Consider the following 24,180-nt stretch of genomic DNA (forward strand, 5'->3'; position numbering starts at 1 on the left):
TTGCCTTGTAATATAGCTTGAGGTCAGGGATAGTGATTCCCGCAGATATTTTCTTTTTGTTGAGGATGGATTTCGCTATTCTAGGTCTTTTGTTATTCCATATGAAATTGCACATTGATCTTTCCAACTCAATGAAGAAATGGGTTGGAATTTTGATGGGGATTGCATTGAATCTGTAGATTGCTTTTGGTAGGATGGCCATTTTTAAAATGTTGATCCTTCCAATCCATGAGCATGGGAGATCTTTCCATTTTCTGAGATCTTCCTCTATTTCCTTCTTTAGAGGTTTGAAGTTCTTGTCATACAGGTCCTTCACTTGCTTAGTTAGAGTTACACCAAGGTATTTCATAGTTTTTGTGACGATTGTGAAGGGTACCTTTTCCCTAATTTCTTTCTCCACATGTTTGTCCTTTGAGTATAGGAAGGCTACTGATTTGTTTGAGTTAATTTTGTATCCAGCCACTTTGCTGAACTTGTTTATCAGCTGTAGGAGTTCTCTGGTGGAATTTGTGAGGTCACTTAAGTACACTATCATGTCATCTGCAAAGAGTGATGTTTTTACCTCTTCCTTTCCGATTTGTATCCCCTTGATCTCCTTTTGCTGTCTAATAGCTCCAGCCAGGACTTCCAGTACTATGTTGAATAGGTAGGGGGAGTGTGGGCAGCCTTGTTGAGTCCCTGATTTTAGTGGGATTGCTTAAAGTTTCCCACCGTTAAGTTTGATGTTGGCTGTTGTTTTGCTGTATATTGCTTTTATTATGTTTAAGTATGGACCTTAGATTCCTGTTCTTTCCAGGACTTTTAACATGAAGGGGTGTTGGATTTTGTCATATGCTTTCTCAGCATCTAGTGAGATGACCATGTGATTTTGTTCTTTGAGTTTGTTTATATGGTGGATTACACTGATGGATTTCCTTATATTAAACCATCCCTGCATCCCAGGGATGAAGCCTACTTGATCATGGTGAATATTCGTTTTGATGTGTTCCTGGATTCGGTTATCAAGGATTTTGTGGAGTATTTTTGCATCAATGTTCATAAGTGAGATTGGTCTGAAGTTCTCTTTCCTTGTAAGATCATTGTGTGGTTTAGGTACGAGGGTTATTGTAGCCTCAAAAAATGAGTTAGGTAGTATTCCATCTGATTCTATCTTTTGGAATAGTTTGGAGAGTATTGGTGTTATGTCTGCAATAAATGTCTGATAAAATTCTGCACTCAACCCATCTGGACCTGGCCTTTATTTGGTTGTGAGTCTTTTGATGACTTCTTCTATTTCTTTAGGTGTTATAGGGATTATTTAGATGGTTTACTTGGTCATGGTTTAACTTTGGGATCTTGTTTCTGTCTAGGAATTCATCCATTTCCTCCAAATTTTCCAACTTTGTGGAGTATGGGTTTTTGTAGTAAGACCTGATGATTTCTTGAATTTCCTCAGTTTCAGTTGTTATGTCTCCACTTTCCTTTCAGATTTTGTTAATTTGTATACTCTCTCTTTGCCCTCTAATTAGTCTGGCTAGGGGTATATCAGTCTAGTTGATTTTCTCAAAGAACTAGCTCTTGGTTTTGTTGATTCTTTCAATGGTTCTTTTTGTTTGTATTTGGTCTATTTCTGCCCTAATTTTGATTATTTCCTGCTGTTTACTCCTCTTGGGTGTATCTGATTCCTTTTGTTCTAGGGCTTTTAGCTGTGCTGTCAAGTTGCTGATGTGAGCTCTCTCCAGTTTCTTCTTGGAAGCGCTCAGAGCTATGAGTTTTCCTCTCAGTACTGCTTTCATTGCATCCCATAGGTTTGGGTATGTTGTGTTTTCGTTTTCATTGAATTCTAGAAAATCCTTCATTTCTTTCTTTATTTCTTCTTTGACCCTGCTATCGTTTAACAGAGTGTTGTTTAGTTTCCATGTGTATGTGGGCTTTTTGTTATCTTTGTTGTTGTTAAAGACCAGCCTTAGACCATGGTGATCTGAGAGGATGCATGGGAGTATTTCAATCTTCTTATATCAATTGAGGCTCGTTCTGTGTCCAATTATGTGTTCAATTTTCGAGAAGGTGCCATGGGGTGCTGAGAAGAAGGTGTATTCTTCATCTGATTATTAAGGGACTTCGGGTATGGGTTTAAAATGTCATCTTAGGAAAAAAAAAAAAAAACTAAGAGTTTGATATCCATTGCATAGATTCTGCAGATCAACTTGGAGAATAGTACATGTTGACAACATTAAATCTTCCAAACTATGAACATAGCGTGTCTTCCTCTTTATTTAGGACTCTAGTTTCTTTTTTCTGAAAAAAGATATTTCAATGTACAGATCTTAGAATTTCTTTGGATAGTTTTTATCTCCAAGTGTTGTAATCCTTTTTGAAAGCATAGTAAATGGATTTTTTCTTTTTATTATTTTTGATAGTACATTAAACACAATTAATTTTTATATACCTATTTTGTCTTCTTTACCCTTGCTGAGCTTGTTGTTGGTCCTAAGAAATAGTCACGAGACCTGAATACTGAATGACATGCTTTTGCTCCATTTCAGTCTGAATGCTGTTCTTCCTTTTTTCTTGCCTAAATGGATAACCTTCAATATAATGCTAGGTAGAATTGTTAATATTATTATTTTAGTTTTTATTTATTTATGTGAGTACACTTTCACTGTCTTCAGACACACCAGAAGAGGGCATAAGATCCCATTACAGATGGTTGTGAGCTATCATGTGGTTGCTGGGATTTGAACTCAGGACCTCTGGAAGAGCAGTCAGTGCTCTTAACCACTGAGGCATCTCTCCAGCCCCTATTTTAGTTTTTAGATGCCATCTCATTGTTCAGACTTTTCCAGTTCTCCCGGGCTTCAGTGATCTTCTCTCACCTGCCTCTTGGGCAGCTGGGGCTACAGTATATTCCAGCACAGCTGGCTTGATAGGTATATTGAAAATGAATTTTCTAGTCTTGTTATTTGTCTTACAACTAGTCTTTTGATAAAGTATACAGTTAACTGTGGAGTTAATTTTGTGGAGATCATTGGTTGAAGAATTTGCTTTATATTTCTAGTTTGGTTATGTATAACTCCTAGTTAGGGGCTAAGGCAGGGGGATCTCAAGTTTAAGTCCAGGTTGGGCTATATAATGGGCTCTGTGTTAAAAATCAAACCATGATAAAAACCATTATTCAATTTTTTAACCTTTTCTGAGATTAATTTTTATTCACAACATTTCCCCCTTCCCTGTTCTCTCTCTGGACCCCTCACATAAACTTCTTTCTACTCTCCTTTAAATATATGGCCTGTGTATTCACTACTTGTTATTGCTTAGATGTATGTATATATACATACATATATTTCTAAATATAACCTGTTTGGTCATATAATGCTACTCGTATGTATGTTCTCAGGGCAGGCCGATTGGCACTAGACAAGCACTTGATGAGCTCTTTCCTGGGGAAGGCCACCTCTCCTGTTCCCAGTTTCCTCAGGTGCCTGTAGTTCTTCTCTGTGTAAGGTTGAGGCCTCCTAAATTTTTTTTTTTTTTTTTTTTGTCCATTGAGATCATCATGTTTTTTCTTTTTTGGTTAAAGTGACATGTTTTATTATTTGGTTTTCATATTTTGTACTGTTCTTGCTTTCCCATTATAAATCCCAGTTGTTTTTAGTAGATATTTTTATATGATATTGAGCTTGGTTTCTTATTATTTTGTTAAGGATTTTCCATTCATATTCATAAAACACATTGCTATTAGTTATCTTGTAATATCTTTGTTTAATTTTTGTGTCAGGATTTCTTAGAACGAGTTGGGTTATGTTTCTTCCTCTTCGGGTTTACATGGTTTATGAAGGACTAGTGCTTCTTTAAATGTTTAGCAGAATGTGCCAGTAAAGCCATCCGTTCTTTATTGTCTATGACTAACTCAGTCTCCTATTGCATCAATTCTGAGTTTTCTTTCCTCTATAGCTGTTTTTGGTAATGAGGATTTTTAAGAAACTTGCCCATTGTATCTGATTTGTAACAAACAGTAGTTGTTCACCACATTGTTTCTGTAATTCTCTTTGTATGTTACTGCTTTCCTATGGTAAATGTAGTTCAGCCTCTTGTGTTTTTTTTATTTTGTTTTGTTGTTGTTGTTGTTTTGTTTTCTTTTAATTGTTTTTGGTTAAATTACCTAAAAAGATAGGTCGTTTTTAAGAGTACTGTTTTAAAATATTTCGGTGAGCCTACCTGACTTATTCATTGTAATTCCTTTTAAAATACATATTTTCATTAGTCCCTTGAGAAGTTTGTACATGTTTTAGTCACATTTACTCTCCCTGTTCCAACTCTTCCCAGACTTACCCTCTTCCCCTTTCCACCAGCTTTATGTTCTTTTTCCTTCCCTGTCCCATTAAAGCCAATTTGTGCTACCTAAATATTTTTGGATATGTCACTGTCCACTCTTACATGGTAGACATATCAAGGCCTGTATGCATAGAGAAAATGGACCCTTTCTCTCCAAGCAGCTAAGACCAATAACTCCTCACCTAGGAATGGAACTTTGTACCCAACTATCTTTTCCATGCTGTATTGGCTCTGGCTTATACTTGCATAGGTATTATACATGCTGTCAGAACCACTGTGAGTTCAAATTCGCAGTATTCAGTATTCAGAAGGCACTGTTTCCTTGTAGCTGTTCACCACATCTGGCTCTTAAACTTGTTCTTTTCAGTGATCTTCTGCAGGGACCTCTGAGCATCTAGAGTAGGAGGAGTTCAGGTTAAGCTCGATCATTATGTAGTCTCTTATTCTTTGCCCTTTTGCTAGTTGTGGCTTGTTGCCACACTTGTCATCTACTGAGAACAGTTTCTTAATGTGTGGCTACGATGCTGTCATTAGGAGTTGGCTTAATACTATGCTCATTTAGCAAAATGACAGTAGTAGGTTCTTTCCTAGGATCGACATTCTCTCTAGCTATAATTTCTTGACCTGATAATGGTCCATATATGGGTTTCATTATGTGGACATAAAGATAATAAGAAAGTGGTTGGCTATGAACATAACATTTGTACCACTGTTGCACTGAGAGATAGATGTCTTTCAAAGTTGACTCTAATGTAGTTCATAGCTGAGAAAGACTGATGATGTTGAGTTTTCTTATCTTTTTCCATTTTCTCCTACTTTATGCCTGCCAAAAGTCCATACCTTACCCAATGGCAAGAGCTTGGCCTTTTTCTGTCCTAGCATACATACAGGCTAGGATATAGCACAGTAATACAGTGCTTGCCAAGCATCAAAGCTGCCATAACTTTCATACCAAGCACCTCAGGAAAAAAAATAAAACTATGAATATACATGGACATAGACTTCTAGATTCTTAAGGCTGTGCAAGTTTTTCAAAGGCCCCAGATTTGTTTTCAAATGTTTTTCTTTTTATTTCTAATTTCTTGTTTGGCCCAGCTGCTACCCAGTACCTCAGGCAGCCACAAGCTCAATAGATACCTCTGATTATTCAACAAACACACCTGAGAAAAACTTCTGTGCTAGATAAACTCGGTATCAGGTCAAGTAAAGTCAGCTTTGTAAATGGAGTCTTCAGAAGACTATCAGACAGATTGACTATCGACAGTCCTCTTCAAATGGTACTTTGAACAGGCTCCAATGCCTTTTCTCTTCCCTCCAGTAGAGGCAGAAAGTTAAGTAAGAATGGAAATGGAGAAGAAAAAATATGTCTATAAAAACCTATTTTGTTAGTAGAAACTCTAGGATTTGACTCAAAATTAAATGTACCAGATAATGAGATTCTACAATGATGGAAAATGAAATAACTAAGAAGACAAAGCATTTGCTAGGGAGTGATGTTTCAGTTTGTGCATAGTGAAGGGTGATTTCATGTCCAAGGGAAATTCTCCACTAGATAGTTATAAAGTTTGTTTTCTGCAATATTAGGATATCATTCTCAGTTATATGTACTGTTTTAAAGGCTCGTAATAATTAAGACTTTTAACCCATTTATCTCACCCTAATTAGATTGGGTCCATGATGCTCCTGCTTCATTTGCCTTTAATATTGCATTATAAAATACCTGATTATCCACTACTGTTTTGAACTAGCTTTAAGTCTTTATGATGCCAGTATTTATTCACTTGTCATTACTGCTGTTGAGGAATTCTATACTTGAGGAAGAAATGCAGATATTACCTCAGCAATATTCACTTTTTTTCATTTCTTTCTTATGAAATTCAGGCAATGAACATTTTGACTTCAGTATTGCTCCTATATGCAAAAGAAGAAGAAGCTTTTTGGCTTCTGGTTGCAGTATGTGAACGAATGTTGCCAGATTACTTTAATCGTCGAATCATTGGTAAAAAACAAATACAAAAAATACATGCATATATCTACACATGATTTCCAGCTTAATCTATTTTTCTGCTATCACCAAATACCACAGACAATAATTTATAAAGAATAGTCATTTACTTTAACTAGTGGTTCTAGAGGCTGGAAGGTCCAAGAGCATGGTGCCAGCATCTTTTCAGTATGGTGTCAGGGTCTTGCTGCTTCACAGTAATATGGCCATAAGGTATCATATGGCCAGACAGAGCAAGTACTCTAGAATTAGCTTGTTTTAAAAAATAACAATACCACTTCCATTATAACTTACTAATTCATGAATTAACCAATCTATTTATTAATATTCTTGTTCCTTCATTAAGGCAGAAGCCAAATCATTTTCCAAAGGTCCTAACTCCAAATACTATTAATATATGAATCAAGGAGTGGTTTAGTTTAACATACGAATTTTTTTTCAACCACAGAAGTCTTAATATTTTCAAAACAATTTTAATGTCTATTGTCAATTTGGTATAAGAGTGGGTTTGTTTGTGAATTGGGGAGCGGGAGTGTTTGTTGAGACAAGGTCTGATTGTGTAACTCAGAGTATGTAGCTTCAACTAGCAGTCTTCCTGCCTCGGCCTTCCAAGTGCTGAGATTACAGATATGTGCCACCATGCCTGGCTTCTTACCTAATGAATTATAAGTCTAATTGAAATGTTGATAAATTAAATTGAGAAAGACAGAAAACAGTAATCAATATCAGAATGTTACGTTGGCTGATGCTTTTTAGAAAGGAGCTTCTGATACTGAATGTATAGTTGGGAAATGTTTTTATATGAGACTTTTTAAAAATGAAGGACATGGTTTGCTCCATAATGGAAGGGAAAGTTAAGTTTATCAACACTATTTTGTTTAAATAATGATTTGAGACATCTAGAACTACTAAGGAAAATTGTTAATAGTTTCTTGACAAGAAAAAGATTTTAACCAACTTAAAGCCTCCATATTTATTAAAGTTTACATATAAAGGTAATGGTGGTTTTCTTTGTTAATTTCTGATATTATTTTTACTTATCAACTATATAAAGATAGTCCATTTTAACACCTATAATATGTCCTTAATACCTTCATAAGTTTTCAGTATTGTGCCTAGGTTTTGATTACATTGCCTTTAATATAGTCATGTGTGCATTTATCTTTACCTCTACTCACCATTGGAGTTTTTTAGGTGGAAGGCTGTAGCTCAGCGATAGCACATTTGCCTAGTGTGCACAAGTCCTGGATTACATCTTACCACCCCCAAAAGATATTTAGTTCTTTGAAGAAGAGCTCACACCATTAGTTATGGTATCTAGTACTGTCTATAGTATCTAGATGTCTCTGACTGTATGAAGGACTCACAGACTCTTCAAATGAATTAAAAGTGAGCTTCTCAGGGGTTTTTGGGTTCAGGACACTGAATTATCAGTTGCAGAGATGTGCACATTATAGAAAAGCTACTAATGGGCTCCTATTTGGAGGCAGTAAGATGAGCTGTGTCCTGAAGCTAGTGAAAATGGAGAGGAATCACAAATGAAGCCTTTTGAAAGGAATTCGCTTTGATGTCTTCCAGGTGCCTTGGTGGATCAGGCAGTGTTTGAAGAACTTATCAGGGATCACCTTCCTCAGCTGACAGACCACATGACCGACATGACTTTCTTTTCCTCAGTTTCTCTCTCATGGTTCCTCACACTTTTCATTAGTGTGCTACCTATTGAAAGTGCAGTGAATGTGGTGGACTGTTTCTTCTATGATGGAATAAAAGCCATTTTGCAGCTGGGATTGGCAATACTTGACTATAATTTAGACAAACTTCTGACATGTAAAGATGATGCAGAAGCTGTGACGGCACTAAACAGGTACTGTAAGAACTATAGTGTTTAAATCTGGAGGTGGGGCTGGGGAGATGGATTAGCAATGAAGGATGTTTGCTGCTATCCCAAATGAGTTCAGTTTCAGCACCCGTGTCAAGCTGCTGTCTTGCTCCAGGGGACCTGATAGCATTTTCTGGCCTCCGTAGACCCCTCAACATGTCTGGTATGTAGACACACATACACACAAGTAAAATGTTTAAGTCTTTAAATCCAGTGGAGAGTTAAGTAATTACTTTATTCTGTCTGCTTGGTTTACCAGTAAGGAAACCGAGCCTTAGAAACTTCAAATGATGCTCTTTAAGTCACATAGCTCATTGAAAGAAAAGGTCAGGCCCAAAGTCCTCCCATTTGTTTGTAAATAGAATGCAGTGAAAGTAAATCACTTTGATATGGACACTTAGGGTTCTTAAACATTTCTGCTAATATCATTAATTTAGTAAATCATAACAATAAATTCTAGTTTAAGCTAGAACGTGTTTCTATAGAAAGTAGTCTGAGGGGCAAAGAGCTAGTTAGTAACATTACAGTATCTAGTAGAGAAAATAATCTTAGTTTCTAGGTGGTATCAGTCAGGTAGGTCGAACTTTATTTTCCTGCTTGATTTTATATGAATGCTATTTTGTATTGGAGCACATGAGATTTTGTGTATATACATGCATTTGTATGAGTTAAGCAAATGAAAATTAATTGACAACTGTTGCCATGCTTTATTAAACTCCATTTGGTACAGAATAATATAGACACCTCCCATTGGCTTTCAGAACTCTTAAAGCCTCGGTTTTCCTTTTCTAAAATGAATTATTTATGTTATGCATGTGAGCACACTGTAGCTGTCTTCAGACACACCAGAAGAGGGCATTGGATCCCATTACAGATGCTTGTGAGCCACCATGTGGTTGCTGGGAATTGAACTCAGGACCTCTGGAAGAGCAGTCAGTACTCTTAACCACTGAACCACCTCTCCAGCCCCCAGTTTTCCTTTATAAAACTGATTTTCCATTTTATTTCTCTGCAGACCTGATATTCACTGCATTCTGAATGAGTCTGAACGTATTTTGTAGCTGGTCTTTGCTAATTTGTGGGTTCTATTTCCCATCCTTGATCCCCATATTTCTACCCACTAACACTAGATAGGAAAGAAACAAGGATGGAGTTATTAGGAAAATTCCCGAATCTAATTTCTTTTCTTTGGTTTCTTCTTTGACCATAGACACTAATAAATCACAACCAACCTCCCTGAATGACCAACTACCCACCTCTCAGGGACCTAGTACTTCTATATCATCTGAAAAGCTCCCAGAATTTTAAACATCACAAATTTGCAGAAACTATCTGCAGCTGACAAAACTACACTTCAGCTAGAGCACGAAGCAAATCACAGTCAGCTGCTGTGGACAGTGTGAAGCAGCCCCACATCTCTACATCTGGAATTAAAACAAAAGCAGTTTCTTATAATATTTCTGTGTTTTTTAATGAGACCAGAATTCTCAAAACATTTGCTACACCTGTTTCCTTCTCTCATGTTCTTTCTCCCAAAGAAATGTTTGCATCTAATTCTTTCCCCTTATTTTCCTAACTCTCAACCGTCTTCAGATTCTTCTTCTTCATACTGCTTCCCAAAAGTTCTCAGCTCCAAAATTGATCCCTGACTAACTCAGGAAACATTAGCTGTGGTTTTCTCTGCTACAACTGTTTGACTTCCACTGACTCTTCTATTCTTGTCACTTTTCAATAGGTTCTTTGACAATGTCATTAATAAGGATAGTCCATTGCCTTCAAATGTTCAGCAGGGTTCAAATATCCATGATGAAAAAAGCAATCATACTAAAGTGGATATTACAGATTTGATTAGAGAGTCCAATGAGGTAAGGTTTTTATATCATAAATATCATGACTTAGCATATTTAAATATTTATAAATAATTGCATGGTATACTTATATATTAAGAGTAAGATAACTGTTCAAACAAACAACTTAAAATCTAACTTCACTATGAAATTGAGTTCTGTGAATTGATCCTAGGTTGTATAACTACCTCTTTCTCAATTTATTTTTCATTAAATGATATTAAATTCACTTGCTTTCACAAATGGTCACCATCTTTAAATATGTATTAATGTATAAAAAGTTAAAACGAGTCTCTTTTGGAGATTAAGAGTTTTACTAATATTCTCAGTCAAGACACATAGTAGATAAACACAAACAAACTGGGATGAAAAGGTGCAAAGTCACTGAACAGATCATGAAAATAGCTAGAAATTGAATCAAGGCCTCAGAGAACTGAGTCTGATGAAATGCAGTTGTAAGAGAAGTGGATATTTATTATGAATGAGCATCCACTGAAATCATGTCTTGCAGAAATATGGTAGTATTCTCTATGAAGATATACACAGCATGCGCTGTCGAAATAGGTTGTACGTGATACAGACCCTGGAGGAAACAACAAAGCAGAATGTGGTAAGTGTCTATCTACTCTGTGGGGGGGGGGGGAAACACTGAAGTAACTTTTCTTTTACTTTGTTTTAAATTCCATGTGAATAAAATGAAAAGTGCTAAACTTTAGAGTTAAGTTCTAGCCTTAGCTTGACTCATTTTAAGTTTTTAGAGGAGCAGCATTGTTGTCTTCTGGATGAATGATTGTGTTTACCTCAACATGTTTTGTATAACTTGGCCTTCAACATTACTGTGAAGCAGTACTGAGTGCTTTGATTCATTTACTAACCTTTACTAACACACATTTGTGGCACACTGCTTCAGTAAGGATAGCTTGGGCTGGAGACCTCGGTGGTTAAGAACATGCTCTTTTGGAGGGTGCATTTGGTTTGAAAAATTCATATCCAGCCCTTCACAACCACCTCTGACTCCAGCTACAGTGAATCCATCACCTTCATCTGACCTCCACAGGCATTGCACTCAAATGCACAAATCTGCACAGGCACATATACACATAATTACACATTAAACCTAAAATGAAAAATAATAGCTAACCCTCATAATAGTCAGTCCTTCTAGTAAATATCACTTCTCTGTAATGCCTAATGGAAATTTTAAAGGGTATAAAACAGAATCAATTCTTAAAGTATTTCTATGGTTCCATAGGTGGCTGCTAATATCGTTTTCCTCTGGTCAGTGAGATGAACAGATCACTGATTCCACAGGGAAAAGGTTTACTGTGCTGTTTATATTGACATATACTGTTTGATTTTTTTATCATTATGGTTTATTGTTTTATAAACCTCCTCACTTAAAAACTGAGTCAATACAATCTAGGAGGCTTACCATTTCTGAAGATGTTAGGTCTGGGTTCCAATTAAATAATTCAGGAATGCTACTGTGACATAAGACAGAGGACCTTAGCGCTTCTTTCTAAATATTAAATCAAATATACTTACATACATTTATTACAGTAATTATATCATTATGGAAATATTTTTTAAAGGAACTTTTCTTACCCCACAGTCTTAAAATTATTTGGAAGTATCCTTATGTTTCTTTTTACCATGTAATATGATAAAAATATATGCATGTTGTTAGGAGAAGAGCATATACATTTTAAAAATGAAACCACATATTATTGTAATATCAGTCACTCAAATATATAATTATCATTGCATATCAGTACAATTAAGTCAAATTCATTCTTTTTAGTGCACGAGGTAGTAGAGCATGGCTTAATTAATCCTTTGCATTTTTATACACTATATTTTAATCACATTTCTCTGCTTCCACAAACTCCACCCGGATTCTTTCTCACCTCCCTATCCACTCAACTTCACATTCTGTCCTTTTAAATTCATTGAGTCAAGTTTCTCTTGGCTGTGTTCTCCTGGGAAGAGGGTTTGTCCTGAGGTCCAGTCAGTACATTAGAAAACTAATATTACCTCTCCCAGTAGACATCAAATGCCTCGGCTGGGAAGAACATTTTGTGACTGCCTCCCATCCTACATGCTGGAATTTTTTTCTGGTTTGAGATGATATGCGTATTATCATAAGCACTGTGAGTTAATATGGGCATCTTCCCTCTTGGGTCTGGGAAACTGTTTCCATGAAGTTATCTGAAACCTTTTTGACTCTTAACAAACTTTCTGTTCCCATTTGCATGGATCTCTGAGCCTTGTGAGGCAAGGTGTGATATAGACATCCAATTTAGGGTTGGACACTCTCTTATTCTCTTTCCATTACCCAGATACTGCTTTCTATCCCAATTGCTGTTTACTGCAAGAAGCAGCTTCTCTAATGATGCATGAGAGATGTACTGTTCTATGGGTATAGCAATAAGTCATTAGGAAGCTATGGGTTCTATCTTGTGGAAGGCTCTAAATCTAACCAAAAAGCAGTTAGCCACTATTGCACCAATGGGCACATCTTACCAGGCAGGCATTTCTATAGCTTACAAAGTTTTCAAAACTGGATTAGACTGCAGACGCATCGTACTCTCCAACACGAGCCAGATTTATCCATGTTCTGTGACTCAGGTGAGTTCAACAATAGGGTCTTAGTATCAAGTTCTGGAGTATAGACGATGTAATGTTTTTAATATTTTACCACTTGTAGGTTTATTAGTGTTTCTTATTACTTAATTGATTAGTTGTAGCCTTTGCCCATTTTCTATGACATTATCTTTTATTGTTGGTGTGTAAGATTTCATTGAATATTAGTAGTATGAATTCATTTAAAGCTATATTTATGACCTAACATTTTTCTGTCATGTTTTTATATCTGTCAGAGAATACAAATCACAGATTTTTATGTTAGTCAAGTCTTTCCTTTTTCTTACAAAATGCCTGTTTGTAGTGTAAAACTTGAGCTTTCTCTACCCAAATTATAAAAGTACTTTTGTTTGTTTCTATTTCAATATTTCATATTTTAACATTTAACATACAGGCTAATATAGCTGGAGGACGTTGTTTTATACATAGTATTAATATTTTTGTTTGTTTAATTATTTTATTGGATATTCTATGTATTTATATTTCAAATGTTATCCCCTTCCCCTTCCCTATACCCTCCCACCCTCCTTCCACTTGTTTCCATGAAGGTCCTCCTTATCCCATTCACCCTCTCCACCTCAGTGCCTTGGCATTCCCCTGCACTGGGAAAACGCACCGTCACTGGACCACTCCTCCCATTAATACCAGAGAATGCTATCCTCTGCTACATATATGTACCTGGAGCCATGGGCCTCTCCATGCAAACTCATTATTTCGTGTTTTAGTCCCTGGGAGATGTGCAGGTTTGCTTAGTTGATAATTTTGTTCTTCCCATGGGGTTGCAAACCCTTTCAACTCCTTCAGTTTTTTCTCTAGCTCCTCCATTGGGGTCCCTGTGTTCAGTTTGATGGTTAGCTGCAAGCATCCTCCTCTGTATCAGTATGGCTCTGGCAGAGCCTCTGAGGAGGCATCCATATCAGACTTCTGCCAGTAAGCACAAATTGGCATCAGCTTGGGTTTAGTGGCTGCATATGGAATGGATCCCCAGGTGAGGCAGTCTCTGGATGATCTTTTCTCCAAGCCCTGCTCCTCTATTTGTCCCATTATTTCCTTCCATGAGTATTTTGTTCTCCCTTCTAAGAAGGACTGAGGCATCCACTTCTGGCCTTATTTCTCTTTGAGCTTCATAATTTCTGTGAATTGTTTCTTGGTTATTCCGAGCTTTTTGGGCTAGTATCTGCTTATCAGTGAGTGCATACCATGAGTGTTCTCTTATGACTATGTTACCTCACTCAGAATGACAGCTTCAAGCTCCATCCATTTGCCTAGGAATTTCATGAAGTCATTGTTTTTAATAGATAAGTAGTATTCCGTTGTTTAAATGTACCACAATTTTTATTCATTCCTCTGTTGAAGGACATCTGGGTTATTTCTAGCTTCTGGCTATTATAAATAGGGCTGCTATGAACGTGGTGGAGCATGTGTCCTTGTTAGATTTTGGAGCTTCTTTTGGGTATATGCCCAGGAGTTGTATAGCTAGGTCCTCAGATAGTACTATGTCCAGTTTTCTGAGGAACCTCGAGACAGATTTCCAGAGTAGTTGTATCAGTTTACAACCCCACCAACAGTGGAGGAGTGTTCCTCTTTCTCCACATCCTGTCCAGCATCTGCTGTCACCTGAGTTTTTGATCTTGGCCATTCTGACTGGTATGAGATAGAATCTCAGGGTTGTTTTGATTTGCATTTCCCTGATGAATAGGAATGTTGAACATTTTTGGGGGTGCTTCTGGACCGGCCATTCGGTATTCCTCAGTTGAGAATTCTTTGTTTAGCTCTGTAAGCCATTTTTTAATAGAATTATTTGATTTTCTGAGGTCTAACTTCTTGAGTTCTTTGTATATATTAGATATTAGACCTCTATCAGATGTAGGATTGATAAAGATCCTTTCCCAGTTTGTGGGCAGCCGTTTTGTCTTCTTGACAGTGTCCTTAGCCTTACAGAAACTTTGCAGTATCATGAGGTCCTATTTGTCGATTCTTGATCTTAGAACATAAATTTTCCCCTGTGTCTATGTGTTCTAAACTCTTCCCCATATCTCTTCTAATATTTGCAGTGTACCTGATTTTATGTGGAGATCTTTGATCCACTTGCACCTGAGCTTTGTACAAGGAGATAAGAAAGGGTCTATTTTCATTCTTCTGCAGGCTGAGTGCCAGTTGGACCAGCACCATTTGTTAAATAGGCTGTCCTTTTTCCATTGAATGTTTACAGCTCCTTTGTCAAAGATCAAGTGACCATAGGTGTGTGGGTTTATTACTGGGTCTTCAATTCTTTTCCATTGATCTACGTGCCTATCTCTGTACCAATGCCATGTGGTTTTTATCACAATTGATCTGTAATATAGCTTGAGGTCAGGAATGGTAATTCCCCTGGAATTTCTTTTATTGTTGAGAATATATTTTTGCTATCCCAGATTTTTTGTTATTCCAGATGAATTTGAAAATTGCTCTTTCCAACTCTATGAAAAATTGAGTTGGAATTTTGATGGGGATTGCATTGAATATGTAGATTGCTTTTGGTAAGATGGCCATATTTACAATGTTGATCCTTCCAGTCCATGAACATGGGAGATCTTTTCATCTTCTGAGATCTTCTTTAATTTCCTTCTTCAGAGATTTGAAGTTCTTGTCATACAGATCCTTTTCTTGCTTAATGTTACACCAAGGTATTTTATATTCTTTGTGACTATTGTGAAGGGTGTTGATTTTCTAACTTCTTTTTCAGCCTGTTTATCCTTTGAGTAGAGGAAGGCTACTGATTTGTTTGAGTTAATTTTCTATCCTGCCAGTTTGCTGATGTTGTTTATTAGCTGTAGTAGTTCTCTGGTGGAATTTTTGGGGTCACATTGAAAGACCCCCAAATTGGGGAAGCCCCTCATTCAAGTACCAGGAAACTCGAACCCAAGAACTCACAAAGAGCCTATATTGCTGCCATCAGGCAAGAGGTTTATTCAGGAGATCAGAGCTCTGTGGATGACTCCACATCTCACACAGGAGATAGAGGAGTCAACCCCGAACTCAAATGGGGAGAAATATTTATAGGGAAAATTACATAAGCAGTTAGCAACAGGCACATAACAATTTCATTGGTTCATTCAAATTGGCACACTCTGTCCATTTGGACACAATTCAACTCTAGGCCACTCTATTTTGGGGCACACTGACCTTGAACTTGTTTTTCTCAGGACTGCAGAGCCAGACCTTATCGAGTCCAGATGGTCTGGGGTTGGGCCATTTCTTTTAACATGTTATTTTATTCTTAGCCTTGAGACATACTTGTCCTCAAGGCAGGGTTAGTGGGTCCAACTTAAATTTTAACTCATTCAACATATGTATGCTATTGTATCATCAGCATATAGTGATATTTTGACTTCTTCCTTTCTAACCTGTATCCCTTTGATTTCCTTTTGCTGTCTAATTGCTCTGGCCAGGACTTCTAGTACTATAGGTAGGGAGAAAGGGGGCAGCCCTGTCTAGCCCCTGATTTTAGTGGCATTGCTTCAAGTTTCTCACCATTAAGTTTGATGTTGGCTATTGGTTTGCTGTATATTGCTTTTATTATGTTTAGGTACGGACCTTGAATTCCTGATATTTCTAAGGCTTTTAACATGATGGTGTGTTGGATTTTGTCAAATGTTTTCTCAGCATCTAGTGAGATGATTGTGTGTTTTTTTTTCTTTGAGTTTGAGTTTCTTTGAGTGGATGACATTGATGGATTTCCATATATTGAATCATCCCTGCATCCCTGGGATGAAGCCTACTTGATCATGGTGAATGATTGTTTTGATGTGTGCTTGGATTCGGTTTGCAAGTTTACTGAGTATTTTGCATCAATGTTCATGAGGGAAATTGGTCTGAAGTTCTCTTTTGTTGTAGGATCTTTGTATGGTTTAGGTATGAGAACGATTGTGACTTTGAAGAATGAGTTGGGTAGTGTTCCTTCTGTTTCTATTTTGTGGAATAGTTTGGAGTAGATCTTCTATGAAGGTCTGATAGAATTCTGCACTGAACCCATCTGGTTTTGTGGGGGGGGGGTTGTTTGTTTGTTTGTTTGTTTGTTTGTTTTTGCTTGGGAGTCTTTTGATGGGCCTGCTGGCTGCTTCTATTTTTTAGGGATTATGTGACTGATTTAACTTTGGTACCTGGTATCTGTCTAGAAAATTGCCCATTTCCTGTAGATTTTCCAATTTTGTTGGGTATAGGCTTTTGTAGTAGGATCTGATGACTTCTTGAGGTTCTCAGTTTCAGTTGTTATGTCTCCCCTTTCATTTCTGATTTTGTTAATTTGGATACTCGCTCTGTGCCCTCTAGTTAGTCTGGCTAAGGGTTTATCAATCTTGATTTTTTTTCAAAGAACCAGCTCCTGGTTTTGTTGATTCTTTATATGGTTCTCTTTGTTTCTATTTGGTTGATTTCTGCTCTGAGTTTGATTATTTCCTGCTGTTTACTCCTCTTGGGTGTATCTGCTTCTTTTTGTTCTAGAGCTTTCAGCTGTGCTGTCAAGTTGCTAGTGTATGCTCTCTCCAGTTTCCTTTTGGAGGCGCTCAGAGCTATGAGTTTTCCTCTTAGTACTGCTTTCATTGCATCCCATAAGTTTGTGTATGTTATGTCTTCATTTTTGTTAAATTCTAGAAAATCCTTAATTTCTTTCTTTATTTCTTCTTTGACCATGCTATCATTGAATAGAGCATTGTTCATATATGGGATTTTTGTTGTTTTTGTTGTTATTAAAGACCAGCCTTAGTCCATGGTGATCTGATAGGATGCATGGGAGTATCTCAATCTTCTTATATCTGTTGAGGCCTGTTTTGTAACCAATGATATGGCCAATTTTGGAGAAGGTACCTTGAGGTGCTGAGAAGAAGGTGTATTCTTTTGTTTTAGGATGAAATGTTCTATATATGTCTGTTAAATCCTATTGGTTCATAACATCTGCTGGGTTGACTGTGTCTCTGTTCAGTTTCTGTCTCCATGATCTGTCCATTGATGAGAATGGGGTGTTGAAGTCTCCCACTATTATTGTGTGTGGTACAGTATATGATTTAAGCTTTAGTAAGGTTTCTTTTATGAATGTGGTTGCTCTTGTATTTGGAGCATAGATGTTCAGGATTGAGAGGTCATCTTGATAGATTTTTTCTTTCAATGAGTAAAAAGTGTCCTTCCTTATCTTTTTGATAACTTTTGGTTGAAAATATATTTTATTTGATATTAGAATAGCTACTCCAGCTTGTTTTTTGGGACCATTTGCATGGAAGATTTTCCTTAGCCTATTACTCTGAGGTAGTGTCTGTCTTTTTCACTGAGATGAGTTTCCTGTATGCAGCAAAATGCTGGATCCTGTTTACATATCCAGTCTTATAGTCTATGTCTTTTTATTGGAGAATTAAGTCCATTGATGTTAAGAGATATTAAGGAATAGGAATGTTGTTTCTGTTATTTTTGTTGTTAGTGGGAGAATTATGTTTGTGTGCTTTTCTTCTTTTGGTTTTCTTGCAAGATTATTTTCTTGCTTTTCCTAGGGTGTAGTTTCCCTCCTTGTGTTGGAGCTTTCCATCTATTATCCTTTGTAGAGCTTGATTTTTGGACAGAGATTGTGTAAATTTGTTCTTTTCCTGGAATATCTTGGTTGCTCCATCTATGGTAATTGAGAGTTTTGCTGGATATAATTGTCTGGGTTGACACTTGTGTTCTCTTATGGTCTGTAAGATGTCTGTCCAGGATCTTCTAGCTTTCATAGTCTCTGTTGAGAAGTCTGATATAATTCTCATCTGTCTACCTTTACATGTTACTTGTCCTTTTTCCCTTACTGCTTTTAGTATTTTTTCTCTTTTTTTGTTTTTTGAGCATTCAGCATTTTGACTATTATGTGTCGGGATGATGTTTTTTGCATTTTTTTTATTGCCTAATCTATTTGGAGTTCTGTAGGCTTCTTGTATGTTCATGGTCATCTCGTTCATAAGGTTAGAGAAGTTTTCTTCTATGATTTTTTTGAAGATATTTACTGGGACTTTTATTTGGGAGTCTATTCTACACCTAATATCCTTAGGTTTGATCTTCTCATTGTGTCCTGGATATTGTGGATGGTTTGGGTTAGGAGCTTTTTGATTTTTTAATTTTCTTTGAAATGTTGTGTCAATATTTTCTATGTTGTCTTCGGCCCCTGAGATCCTCTCTTCCATCTCTTGTAGTCTGTTTTTGATGCTTGCATCTATGACTCCTGGTTTCTTTCCTAGGTTTTCTATCTTCAGGGTTGTCTCTTTTTGTGATTTCTTTATTGTTTCTATTTCCATTTTCAATTCCTTCTCCTGTTTGGTTTTGTATTCTTGTAGCTCTTTAAGTGATTTTTGTGATTCCTCTTTAAGGGCTTTTACTTGTTTATGTGTGTTCTTCTGTAATTACTTAAGAGAGTTATGCATGTGCTTCTTGAGGACCTTCCTCATTGTCATGAAGTATGATTTTAAGTCCTTGTCTTGTTTTTCTGGTGTGTTGGGAAATCCACTACTTGCTCTGATGGGAGAACTCAGTTCTGATATTTGTCTTGGTTTCCATTGCTTAGGTTCTTGCACTTGCCTCTTGCCATCTTGTTGTCTGTGATGTTAGGTGATCTTGTTGTCTCTGACTGGAGTTTGTCTCTCCTGTGGGTCTGAGGGCCCATGGGCTCAGGAGGGAGATTGCTCTGCTCTTTGGGGGAAAGCAGTGAGTTCTGATTGTGGTGACCATGGTCTATGTTAATGGTCTCGGGTGGGAGAAGCTTCTGTGGCTCTTCTGGTTGCTTAGCAGTCTGTCGGCAAACCTGATGGTGGTGACCTGGCTCTGTTTCTGGGCAGGAATATACCTGCTCCCAGAGAGCACCATGCTACCTGTACCCTGAGAGTTCTGAGCAGTTTCTCCCCAGTGTGGGGGGGAGTGGGAGGCTCACCTGTGGGCTCAGGTGGGAGAGTGCTTGTGAGGCTCTTCTGGGTGCTCAGGTCTCTGTGGGCAGGCCCTGAGTCTGATGGTGGAGACCCGGCTTGGCCTCTAGTATTAATATTTTTTAACTAAAACCATTTATTATCTGAAAACTATTAAATTGTCTTTTCTTTTATTTAATGTTCAATTTTTTTATTTTCACATAGTTTCTAAAGGGTTTAACCAATATCAAAATATTGAGGCTATGGAGACAGAAGGAGTGGCATGATCAATAGCCACTAAGAAGCCAGGTGCTCTATAGCAGGTCTGAATCCCAGCACTCGGGAAGCAAAGGACTCTGTTAAAAACAAAATTCATCTTGGTAGTCACCTTTAATCCCAGCACTCAGGAGGCAGAGGCAGGTGGATCTCTGGGAATTCTAGGCATCCTGGTCTATACAGAAAGTTCCAGACCAACTACATACTGAGATTTTGTCTCAGCAAACAAACAAGTAGCAAAGAAAAGCCCCTAGTGTGAAAGTATACCCATAGATGTATCAGATTCAAGCAAAAAACCTCTTCAGACCTTGTTCCAGCCCAAGATTATTAAAGGAAGACCTTTTCATCTATTCTGATGGTCTTCCATTTAATGCTTAAGCTAGTCTAGTATGCAGCTTAGAGTCTGTGTGTATGTTGGTATGTCTGTGTACACACATGAGTCTGTTTGCATGTATGCACATAGGTATGGCACACATATGTTCTATGCGTATATGCCTTACAGACACTTAAAAAGTGTTTTTTTTAATTCTGTGTGTGTATGTGTGTGTTCTCATGCTCCTGTGAGTATGGAGTACATACTTTAAAAGTCAGAGTTATTGGATTGCTTTCTGGAGCTGGAGTTATGGGAAGTTGTGAATCCCCCAGCATGGGTGTTTGAAATCAAACTTGGATTCTTAGCCAGAGTAGTATGCAGTCTTAACCACTGAGCCATTTCTTCACCTCCCAGGAGATTAGGATTCAAAAGTAACAAAAGGAGCCTGGCAGTGGTGGTGCACACCTTTAATCTCAGCACTCAGCAGGCAGAGGCAGGTGAATCTCTGAGTTTGAGGCCAGGCAAGTTCTAGGACAGCCAAGGCTACACAGAAAAACCCCGCCCCCCAAAAGTAGAATGCTTATTATGGAAAGTTAAAGCATAAGTAAGAAAAAAATAAACAAATGAAAAAGAAAGAGTAAGTTGAGAAATCTACTAGAACTGAACCTTTCATTATTAATCCCATCTTAATGCCTACCCAGACATGCTGATACAGGTCCGTGGCAATGAATAAGTCAGTGTTCAAACCCAGCCTTACCGGACTACCCAAGTAAACACTTTGCTTGACTCTTTGGTTTCTTTTTCTTTTTTTCCTTTTATGATTCACTTTATTTTCTTTTTTTTTTCCTTTTCTTATTGGATATATTTTATTTACATTTCAAATATTATCCCCTTTCCTGGTTTCCCCTCCATAAACTCCCTATCCCTACCCCCTACTTCTGTGAGGGTGCCCCCCTCCCACCTCCCTGCCCTGACATTCCCCTACACTGGGGTATACAGCCTTGGCAGGAACAAGGGCTACTATTCCCATTGATGACAAACAAGGCCATCCTCTGCTACATATGCAGTTGGACCCATGGTTCCTCCAGGTATGCTCTTTGGATAGTGGTTTAGTCCCTAGTTGCTTGGTATTGTTGTTCTTATGGGGTTGCAAACACCTTTGGCTCTTTCAGTCCTTTCTCTAACTCCTCCATTGGGAACCCTGTTCTCAGTTCAATGGTTGGCTGAGAGCATCTGTCTCTGTATTTGTCATGATCTGGCAGAGCCTCTCAGGAGACAGCTATATCAGGCTCCTGTCAGCATGAACTTTTTTTTTTTTGTAATCAGCAATATTGTCTGATTTGGTGGCTGTATATGGGCTGGATCTTCAGGAGGGGCAGTCTCTGGATGGCCTTTGCTTCAATCTCAGCTTCCAACTTTATCTGAGTATTTCTTCCTGTGAATATTTTTGTTTCCCCTTCTAAGAAGGAATGAAGCATCTGCACTGTGGTCTTCCTTCTTTTTGAGCTTCATGTGGTCTGTAAATTGTATCTTGGGTAATCCAAGCTTTTGGGCTAGTATCCACTAATGAGTGAGTGCATACAATGCGTGTCTTTTTGTGATTGGGTTACCTCACTCAGGATATTTTCTAGTTCCATCCATTTGCAAAAGAATTTTATGAAGTCGTAGTTTTTAATAGCTGTCTTAGTCAGGGTTTCTATTTCTGCACAAAACATCATGACCGAGAAACAAGTTGGGGAGGAAAGGGTTTATTCAGTTTACACTTCCACATTGCTGTTTATCACCAAAGGAAGTCAGAACTGGAACTCAAGCAGGTCAGGAAGCAGGAGCTGATGCAGAGGCCATGGAGGGAGGTCACTTACTGGCTTGCTTCCCTGGCTTGCTCAGCCTGCTTTCTTACAGAACCCAGTTCTACCAGCCTAGGGATGGCACCACCCACAATGGGCTGGGCCCTCCCCCCTTGATCACTAGTTGGGAAAAATGCCTTACAGCTGGATCTCATGGAGGCATTTCCTCAACTGAGGATCCTTTCTCTATGATAACTCCAGCTTGTGTCAAGTTGACACAAAACCAGCCATTACAATAGCTGAGTAGTATTCCATTGTATAAATTTTCCACATTTTCTGTATCCATTCTTCTGTTGAAGGACATCTGGGTTCTTTCCAGCTTCTCGTTATTATAAATAAGGCTGCTATGAACATGGTGGGGCAGGTGTCCTTGTTATATGTTGGAACTTCTTTTGCGTATATGCACTGAAGTGGTATAGCTGGGTTCTCAGGTAGGACTATGTCCAATTTTCTGAGGGACCGCCAGGCTGATTTCCAGAGTGGGTGTACAGCCTGCAAACTCACCAACAATGCGGGAGTGAGAGCACTCCAGTGTTGGGTTTTTTCTTTTTAATGTTCACTGTAGTTATCTGACTTTTCCCGTGTCCTTTAGCAAACATTTATGGCTTTGATCCTGTACATTATCTTCCTGAGGGTTTCTGTTGCTGAGACAGAACACCATGAACAAAGGCAGTTTGAGGAGGAAAGGGATTATTTCTATTAACACTTTCACAGTCTATCATCCAAGAAAGTCAGGGCAGGAAGAAGCTGATACAGTGGCCATAGAGGAATACTGTGTGCTGGCTTGGATTGGCTTGTGGATTGCTCAGCCTGCTTTCTTCTGAAATCTGAGACCACCAGCTCAGGGATATCCCCACCCACAGTGGGCTGAACCCTCTCCTATCAATCACTAGTTAAGAAAATATCCTACTGGCTTGGCTGCCTACAGCCTGATTTAAGGAGACATTTTCTCAATTGGGCTTTCCTCCTCTCTGATGACTTTAGCTTGAGCCAATTTGACATAAAGCTAAGTACCACATAGGTCTTAAATGAATGAGATTTGTTTCTTTACATTTTCTAATTATTTATTGGCTTAAATGCAAAAGCTCTTGATTTGGGTCTCTTGCATTTGTTGCAGCTACAGCACTGACATACTCATTGTACTATTTTTCACTTAGCTTTTTTTTTTTTTTTTGGTATCCCAAACAAAGAGTGTGTAATTTCCAGTACCAGGAGTGTTGACCCTTCCTAATACATGTACTCTTTTTTCTGTTTTTAGGAAGAAATTGAATAAATTGAATAATAGCAGAAGTAGGCCCTTTAGTCTTATTTCTAAATTTAATAGAGATGACTCTCATATTTTATTACTATTGATTTTTGGAGGATGTCCTTTATTAAACTAAGGACATTTTATTAAGTTTCTAGATTGAAAGGTAATAGTAGAGTGTTTGCTAAGCACACACAAAATTGTAATTTAAAATTAGAACAATTTGGAATTTAGAACGATTATTTTTTTTAATTTATAATGTTAACTATGAGAGAATGATGTTCATGTCTTGAGATTGTGTGGCTTTTCACTTTATTAATTTATAAATATTGTTAACAAATTTTTAGAATTCCATTGCATTTTCGAATGAATCTTATTTGGCTAAAATATTTATTCATGTTCTGTTTTGATAATTTAAATAGTTTAGCAAGGTTCTTTGCAGCTGTGTTAAAATACATTGATTTCAGAATTTCTTTTGCTTTTTTAGAGGCTTCATCTCATTATATAGCCCTAGCTAGCCTGGAGCTTACTATGTAGACCAGACTGCCCTGAAGCTCACAACGAGCTACCTATTCTTGTCTCTCAAACGTTGGTGTCTGCTGCCACACACAGATAAGATTTTCTTTTTCGTGAATGTAAATTTTTATATCAGTTTTGCTTATGTTACATAATAGATTTTGTAGTAAAGTCATATTTTTCTATGCTCTGGAGTACTTTTCCTTACATAGAAAATTTGAGAAAACAAGACTAGAAATCCTTTTGGGTCTGCTGGCTTCTGATGATGGTTAGCTCTTTGCCTATCATTTCTGTTTTGTTTATTCAATTGTTTTGCACATTTGAGTTTATTTTGGTAACATATTTCCCAAGACAGTTATCTATTTTGCCTCTATTTATCTCATTCTATATAATGAATACCGCAG

General features: G+C 37.6%; 1 protein-coding gene across 1 annotated transcript in view; it reads left to right on the plus strand.

The window, feature by feature from the left end:
* TBC1D8B (TBC1 domain family member 8B) overlaps nt 1-24,180 on the plus strand; it is a gene marked incomplete at its 5' end in the record, with an annotated part of 91,120 nt that overhangs the window by 53,736 nt on the left and 13,204 nt on the right. Inside the window, 4 exons of the mRNA XM_080909602.1 lie at nt 6,196-6,313; nt 7,898-8,183; nt 9,934-10,063; nt 10,557-10,655. Of these exons, the coding sequence (XP_080765728.1) occupies nt 6,196-6,313; nt 7,898-8,183; nt 9,934-10,063; nt 10,557-10,655 (633 nt within the window). The remainder of the gene's footprint in view (nt 1-6,195; nt 6,314-7,897; nt 8,184-9,933; nt 10,064-10,556; nt 10,656-24,180) is intronic.

The sequence above is a fragment of the Micromys minutus genome (assembly GCF_963924665.1).
Source record: "Micromys minutus genome assembly, chromosome: X".
Classification (NCBI taxonomy): Eukaryota; Metazoa; Chordata; class Mammalia; order Rodentia; family Muridae; genus Micromys; species Micromys minutus.